Here is a 9,104-nt window from a genome sequence, read left to right as displayed (position 1 = left end):
TGTTTGTTTTACGTGAAATGAGGGACCATTTTTCCCTCAGTTTTTATTGCTTTTGCATCATTTAAATGTAACAAAGATGGCAGATATATATGGGAACTAAAGAAAAAAAGTTTTTACTAAGAATTAGAATCAACCATTAGGATATAATATGATTATCTAGAAAATGGATATTTCCCTGGTTTTGCCTTGTAATAAAAGCGATACTTGTTACAAATCAAGTTCATTTAAAGGACAAGAATTAAAGATAAGGGAGTAAGTAAAAAATTATGCAACAAAAAGTTCAAAATATGCAATAATTATATCAAGGATATATAATCAATAATTATGTAATTAAAAATGTTATAGAACTAACCTTACATACCATATATCTTCTGCACCTAATAACAGAACTGAATAAATTCATGGTCAAAACCAAACATAGGCATAGAAGCTCAGGCTTTAAATATAAGACCCTTTAAAGTAGACCAAATTGGCAATGAAAGAGTCAATAGGTGTTGTACATTATTGCTATAGTATTGTGTACTTCGGGCAAGTTGTGGCTTATCTGCAATGCTACCCTAACTATTAATGTAAGTTGGATTATTCTCCTTAAGATATTGCAGGGTATGTGTGACGGTCAGGCATATTCACTTACTGCAGTGTAAATACTATATATATTTGTATAGCAGATATTACTTTCATTATTTTTCGACCCATCTATAAAACACTAGATCATTTCAGAATTTCTGAATTACTAACTACAGGTACTGGTGGTTCTATGCACAAGGATGTTCTTAAATTTCTATAACCAATGTTTAGATATATACTTTATAGAAATTGGCAATGGATATCTTGGTATATTTAGTGGTTTACTGGCCTTGGACATTACTATTTATCAAACATATTCAGAAATAACATTCATATTATAGTCCCAAGTTGTTGGTATAATAGTCCAGTTATGGCTATTTTTATGATTTTTTTTGTGTAAGATCATACTTTTTCCCTATCTATCTATCTATCTATCTATCTATCTATCTATCTATCTATCTATCTATCTATCTATCTATCTATCTATCTATCTATCTATCTATCTATCTATCTATCTATCTATCTATCTATCTATCTATCTATCTATAGATAGATAGATAGGAAGATAGATATACAAATATATAGATATTTATTTATTCACACGCACACACACACACACACACAGACACACACACACACACACACACACACACACACACACACACACACAAACACACACACACACACACACACACACACACACACATATGTGTGTGTGTAATATAGTATAGTATAGTATAATAGGATATATATATATATATATATATATATATATAAATATATATATATATATATATATATATATATATATATATATATATATTATATATATATATATATATATATATATATATATATATATATATATATATATATATATATATACATATATATATATATATATATATATATATTATATATATATATATATATATATATATAAATAAATATAGATTTTATTCATTTATTTGTATATGATATATTTACAATATGTATATTTGTATATATGTATGTTATATATATCTATATATTTTATATACATTATATGAAGATATATAGATAGATATATAAATAGATATTTGCTGATCTAATAGATATATACGCATAAACGGTGCAGTTTCGAACTAAATCAATATATATTACAAACACCCCCTATGATGAATACAAATATGTTTACACGAGCCTAATTGTGTTTGTAAGTATTTGACGAGCAGCCTAACGGTACGCCAGTCTCAGACGCATCACTGACTGCTCTGTCTTCCCGCCCACTCACACACAGGTAGACCAGTTAACTATTGGTCACCAGTTTGAGTAAAAGAATTAAACGAAGCAGTTAACGGCGTAAATCACTCATTATTGATACTGTGCGTTGGATGGTACGTATGGAATTAGATGGAAAAAAAAACAAATGCAGTTCAGGTTATGAAAGGTAATCAAGGGTGACAGGTAAGGCTCAGGTAACTTCCGGTTAATAAGTTATTCGTTTCCTTCCGTTGTCTTATCGATTAGATCTTTAGACGCTTCTAATCCTTAGCGATTCGATTTTTTGTGGTAATGGTGAGAAATGGTATATGATTTTTTATTTTTTTTATTCTTGAACTCTTTTTTGGGGGGCCGGGGGGTTGGGAAGATCGAAATCCAAATATTGGAAGCATGAAGGAAAGAAAGATGGAAGAAGGTAAGAAAAAGGAAAGAGCAACATAAAAGTAAAAAAAATTCCCGAGAAATATTCTGTATATTAGATCGATTGAAATAAATGTAGTAATATGGAGATAGATAGATACAGAGAGAGAGAGAGAGAGGGAGAGAGGGAGAGAGAGAGAGAGAGAGAGAGAGAGAGAGAGAGAGGGAGAGAGAGAGAGAGAGAGAGAGAGAGAGAGAGAGAGAGAGAGAGAGAGAGAGAGAAAGAAAGAAAGAGAAAGATGAAAGAACCCAACAAATACAGAAAAAAAAGTACACACGTCCCACAAAAATGGAGAAAACATATTGCTGCATTTCTAACGATTACGGTCTCCAGTTATGACAGCCAGCGCGAGTTCACGGATGCGTCACGTAGCGGTAAACACTCGCTAGACTCGACCGCTCGCCAGTCAAGATCCGCTAACAGAGAGGAGCGCATCCGGACCGCTAAACTGAGACTGAACGTAGTGCGCTGTGTTAGAGGTACTGTGTGTGAAGTGAGGTATTGCGGTTGTGAAAGGAGGTTAATTTTTTGAAAGAAGGAATTGTGATTGTGGAAGGAGGTATTGTGATTGTGGAAGGAGGTTGTGATTGTGAAAGGAGGTATTGTGATTGCAAAATGAGGGATTGTAATTGTGGAAGGTGTTGTGATTGTGATAGGAGGTATTGTGATTGCGAAATGAGGTGTGATTGTGAAAGTAGTTATTGTGGTTGTGAAATGAAGTATTGTGATTGTGAAAGGAGATATTGTAATTGTGTCCGTTAGTGTTTCGCCTTAATAAAAATATTAATTGAGAAACACTTTAGCGTTATAGAGGAAAGCAAAATTGTTTTTCCCCGGAAATTGTTTCAGTAATATTGATATAGTTCTTTTGTGTTCCTAAAACAGTTTTGAAAGCTCATGTACTTGAGTTTTGCTCGAATATGTGAATCAAAATTGTGTTAGTGTTCGGAATAAGATGAAATTAGTGTCAGTATTTAAAAGGAGTAAAAAAGCAGAATAAGTTACTATACCTAGAAAAAAGTAATTAATAACATTGGAATAATGGCTAAATCGAAAATGAGATTATTTATATTGTTTGTGAGGTGGAGAAATACCAGGTCATCAGTAGCAAAGTTGTTTGTATAATGATTTTATGATTGTCTTCCAGATGGCAGCCATAAAAAGAACGGAGATTGTGTTTCTCGTCTTATTTTTCACCATCGCGGGCGTGGCTTGCGACGGACACGCCCTCCACACGTCCTGGGCGCAGATTGACCAGCTGTGGAAAGACGAATCCGAGGCCATAGCACGGATACGAACGACAATGCATTCTCTTAGCAAATTGAATGAAGTTCTGAAAAGGTGCTTGATAATCTGGAATTAACGTTCAGATTTAACGTATTACCAGTCACTTCAAATGAATTAATGCTTTAATATTACGTTATTAAAACTCTAAGATCACGTTATAGGATTTATTAAAAAATGCAATATGCTTTATCTTATTTATGTAAACATAACTATGTAATTACAACTCTAAGGTAACGTAAAAGACGATATACCGTAACACACACACACACACACACACCCACACCCACACCCACACACCCACACCCACCCACACCCACACACACACCCACACACCCACACCCACACCCACACACACACATGTACATATTCTTCATATTTACATTCCTACAGATACGTCGCTTCATGGGAGGACCTTATAGGAAGCAGCGACTCCAAGGCGAGAAGCGGAGACCCAGCGGCTGCCTTTGCTTTACTGCATCACGTGTCAAGGGGGTGGAAACACGTTGATCAGGTGTTGCAGGAGACTAAGGGGGTTTTGGGTGATATTGGTAAGGTGGTTTAGAGATTTTGATTGATGTGTATTATTTGTTTATTTGTTTATTTATTATTTTTGTTTTGTGGATTTGTTTCTGGAGATTTTAGTGGTGACGCGTCTTTCTTTTTTCAAGAAAAATATTTTCAGTAATATCTGTTTGTTTTAGAGGGTCTGATTAATAGTCGTTAGCCTTTTATATATATATATATATATTTTTTTTCTTTTTAAGATTTTGATAAATGTAAGTTATGACATACTCTCTTTTTCAATATTCTGAAGAAAGGACAAATGACTGATCATTCTTGCCAACGGAACAATCATGATGAAAATACGTGACAATTACAACAAATCCAACAGTGACAAAAAAGCCAATGACCTCCCTTCCATTTCGCACAACTCTAATCAATTCAAAAACAAAATCCTAACCCACACTCCCATTCCAGAACACCTGGCTTCGCGTCCGGACAGAGAACTCCTTCCGAACACCGACGACCTGATTGGCGCGTCCGAATCCCTGGCGAGACTGGCGCATGTTTACCGTCTCAATACGACCGAATTAGCGCGCGGGGGTCTCCATGCTACGGTAGATCGAGAGAGAGATTCGTCATACCACACGCTTTCGAGTAATTGTTTTATGATTCGTTATTCAGTGAGATTCGAGTTGGGTTGTTGACGAGGAAAGAAAGAAAATAAAAGAATGGCTTTATTTAGACTAAATAGATTTATCAGTTACATGAATTAAAAGGTAAATTCTATATTAATCAGCATTCAGAAAGAAATGTATTATTTTACTATGTGATTCCAGAAATAGAACACGTAAAGTATCTGCAATACATAAAACTAATCACTTAACACTTACCAAAATAAGATAAAAGTAAAAATATGCTTCTTTTGCTTTTTTATGAACTGTATGATCCTTATGCTCTTTTCTGAAATAAAAAAGGTAGAATTATTATTCTCTCCAATAAACTACATTAGAATTTAATATAGCACATTTTTGCACGTAAAAAAAAACGACTACAACTTTCAAAGACATTAACCATATTCATGAATAAACCAAGAATACGAATCACCAAAAACTAGGAAAAACAAAACAAAACAATCATACCCATTCATAAACTAAAAAAAACAACAACAAATCAATCTACCACCCTACCTGCAAACAAAGAAAACGCTTCTTAGTTTACAAATAGACAGGCAAATTTGCTTCATTCCTGTTCCTCAGACCCAACAGTAGCATTTGAACAGCTTTTTTCTTTTCATCATTCCGTATTCTATTGTCTTCGCAATTTTCTTCGCAATGAAGGCAAATTTGCTTCATTTTTGTTCCTCAGAGACAACAGTACCACCTGAACAGCTTTTTTCTTTTTATCATTTCGTACGCTATTGTCTTCGCAGTGAGTGACTTGGCCCACATAGGTCTGGTGGCGGTCAACAAGGGCTTCTTCGGCGTGGCGGTCGAGTTCCTGAGGGCGGCGAGGTCGAAGGCAGACGTCCACGCGCGTGTGGGTTTGGAGGGAGAGGGCTTCGGTGCGGAGTACACGCCGGAGAGGCTGGAGGAGTTGATCAGCACGGCCGTCAGAGTGGTGAGAGAGGGGGGAGGGGGGGAGGGTGAGTGGGGAGGGAGAGTGGGGTGGGTGGGAAGAGGGAGGGGGATGGGGAGAGGGAGACCGAGAGTGAGTGGTGAGAGGGGGTGGGGAGAGAGGGGAGGGAGATAGAGAGAAGAAGAGTGGGAAGAGGGGGTTGGGGAGAGAGAGGGGGATGGGGAGAAGGGGAGGGCGAGTGGGGAGAAGGGATTGGGAGAGGGAGAGGGTGGTGGTGAGAGAGAGAGGGAGAGTGAGTGGTGAGAGGGGATGGGGGGATGGAGAAGGAGAATGGTGTGAGATAGGGAGAGAGAGTGGTGAGAGAGAGAGAGGGGAGGAGAGAGAGAGGTTGAGAGGGGGTTGGAAGAGGGAGGGGGATAGGAAGAGCGGGGGGTGGGGGAGAATTGTGAGAGGGGGTGGGGAGAGGGAAAAGGAAAGTGGTGAGAAAGAGGGAGGGGAGAGTGGTAAGAAAGGGTGGGGAGAGAGGGAGAGGGAGAGTGGGGAGAGCGGATGGGAGAGGGAGATTGAGGGAAGGGGAAGGGAAAAGGAGGAGAAACTTGAATGTGTGGGCATACGAGTAGACATATTTATATCTATATTCATATCTATGTTTATATTCATATCCATATTTGTGTTTATATCTATATCTATATTCATATCTATATCTATATCCATTTCTATATCCATATTCATATCTATATCTATATTTATATCTATATCTATCTACATACCTATACATAACCCTAAACGCATCTTTGCCACAGCATGACCACGTGCTGGACATGCGCGGGCCCCGCTCCCTGACCCACGCCACGGCACCGCGCCCCTTCGCAAAGGCTCGTGCCCGCGGGAGTGCCACGCTGACGCCCGAGCTCTCAGAGGTGGTGGTGGGCACGGAGTTCCTGAAGAGGCACGTCAACAGCACGTGGATGAGGAATTATCGACAGCTGGTGGAACTACAGCAGGTGGAACGTCTGTGCCGCGGCGAAGACCTGAGAGTGAGTGTTGCGCCATTTGAGATAATTAATAATGATAATAATAATAGCTATATACAGAAGTAAATGCGTATCTGTTTTTTCTAGACATGCATATCTACCGGAGAGGTTGATAGATAAATGTATATCTATCAGGTAGTTAATCATATATGCATTTATTCATATATGCATGTCCTTATTTATAAATATTCATTGGGTCGGGCCTCACAATTTTAACAAACTGACCAAATGTGTTGAGAAATTTTCAGTAATGGGGGATAATCAGGGTATTATTTTTCTCTGTTTTCTGGGTGTAAGGGAGTATTATCTGGTCATTATGCTGTATTAATTTCTTCATAAGTTTCCTAGCAGCATAAAAACCTACAGTTCACCCAAAATAAAATGATATTGCGTCGCTAAACACCTGCTATTTACACCCCTCTGTATTACCTTTTCCAGCCGGTACAGGTAACGTCTCAGCTGACATGCCGCTACATGGCAGGGAACAGCGCTTGGCTCCTGCTTGCTCCTTTCAAGGTGGAAGTCCTCTCTCTAGATCCTTATATCACCGTCGTGTACGAGGTCATGAGGCCGCGAGAAGCTGAAGAGGTCAAGGCTAAAGCAGGTCACCTTCTGCACACGCCGCATAACCCGGCTTATGGCACCAATGAGAACGGGACCCAGAGTGGCTGGACGCTGAAACAGTTAGTATGCATGCAGTGTATTCTAATATATATATATATATATATATATATATATATATATATATATATATATATATATATATATATATATATATATATAGTATGTGTATATGTATATATATGTGAATATCTAGATATATACAAACATACATACATACATACATATATATATATATATATATATATATATATATATATATATATATATATATATATATATACATGTATATAGATAGATAGATAGATGGATACAGATATATACACATGGGTGTGTGTAAGTAAAATAGGACAATTGTATTAATCATAATTACGATCATAAGTTATAAACTAATAAAGAAACACAGTACATGCGCATGCCCTCAAATTTTGTCCTAATTAACATCACGTCGCCAAACAGATTTTTTTCTTCCTAAAATCCAATATCTCAAGCTCGTTTCATATAATATCCTAAAACTATTATATACACAGATTTCCCTCTAATGTCCCGAATACTTCTCTAATCTGTAATTTTTTCGACTACTTTTATATCTGAGGAAATAGAGTTAAAGTGATAATTATTCTGTATTTCTCTCTGACCAGCACGTGGCTTCAGGACAAGGACGAACCTGCTCTCCAGAACGTGGGTTTTCGACTGAGTCAGCTGATCGATGTGGTGGTGGACGATGCTGCCTCCGAGCCTTATATGGTAAGCCAAAAAAGAAAAGGATGAGGCTTTTGTAAAATAAGCCAAAATAGGGTATAATAATTTTGTTAAATTTGTTTGTCTGTGGTTGATCTTGCATGGTAAGCCATTTTTTTTGTATGTGTGTCTCGTTGATCGTATATGGTAAGCCGTGAATTATATATTATAGAGAGAGAGATGGAGAGAGAGAGAGAGAGAGAGAGAGAGAGAGAGAGAGAGAGAGAGAGAGAGAGAGAGAGAGAGAGAGAGAGAGAGAGAGAGAGAGAGAGAGAGAGAGTGAGAGAGAGAGAGAGAGAGAGAGAGAGAGAGAGAGAGAGAGAGAGAGAGAGAGAGACTATTTTGTAAATTTTGTTGACTGCCGCTGATATTGTATTGTGATGCGATAACTTTATGCAAGTGAAGCGTGCATGGGTACAAAAAATGCCAAACCTCTGATCTTCAAGGAAAATAAAGAAAAAGGGGAAGGGGAAGGACAGGGGGAAGATAGAGAAGAAGGATAATTAGAAGGAAAAGAAGAAGGGGAAGGAGAAGGAGAACGAGAAGGGGAAGCGGGCGCGGAAGGGGGAATAACAATAAGAATAAGAAGGAGACGAAGGGGGAGAAGAAGAAAAACAAAACGAAACAGCTCCAGAAATCTCAATCGCATGTCATCAACCCTATGAATCTTCCCTTCTTTAAAATCTCTCATAATCACCACTAACATCACGCCCACACACCAGGTCACGAACTACGGCATGGGCGGCACATACGAGGCACACAGGGACACCCACGGCCCAGCCAGGAGACCTCACAGCGAGAAGGCTGGTGAGCGACTGGCTACCCTGTTAACCTACGTGGAGGCGCCGAGAGCAGGTGCGTCCGAAAGAAAACAAGTGAAGTTAGATTCTCTCTCTCTCTCTCTCTCTCTCTCTCTCTCTCTCCCTCAAGTGAAGTTAGATTCTGCGTCACTTTTGTTTTTGTTTTCGTTTTAATGTTATTTTGTGTGTTTTGGTGGAGATCAGTGGCGTGCTTGGCAGGGGGGGGGGGGGTAACTGCCCCTCTTTCCGATGAAAATGAGGGGCGCCAAAATGAATTTCCATAAGCCTGAG

At 38.3% G+C, this 9,104-nt stretch overlaps 1 protein-coding gene across 1 annotated transcript; it reads left to right on the top strand.

The window, feature by feature from the left end:
• Nucleotides 1-2,646: 2,646 nt before the first annotated feature.
• Nucleotides 2,647-8,868, top strand: LOC113802173 (prolyl 4-hydroxylase subunit alpha-2; the record flags this gene model as incomplete). The annotated part of the gene is given in 9 exon segments (XM_027352698.2): nt 2,647-2,730; nt 3,399-3,592; nt 3,929-4,086; nt 4,517-4,696; nt 5,472-5,659; nt 6,421-6,654; nt 7,090-7,334; nt 7,914-8,019; nt 8,736-8,868. Coding segments are annotated over 8 exon segments (1,438 nt in total), but the record flags the coding sequence as incomplete, so codon positions are not given.
• Between the last annotated feature and the right edge of the window lie 236 nt (nt 8,869-9,104).

The sequence above is a fragment of the Penaeus vannamei genome, chromosome 23 (assembly GCF_042767895.1).
Source record: "Penaeus vannamei isolate JL-2024 chromosome 23, ASM4276789v1, whole genome shotgun sequence".
Taxonomy (NCBI): domain Eukaryota; kingdom Metazoa; phylum Arthropoda; class Malacostraca; order Decapoda; family Penaeidae; genus Penaeus; species Penaeus vannamei.
Note: the sequence above shows the minus strand (reverse complement) of the source record. Positions and strands in the feature narration are given on the sequence as shown.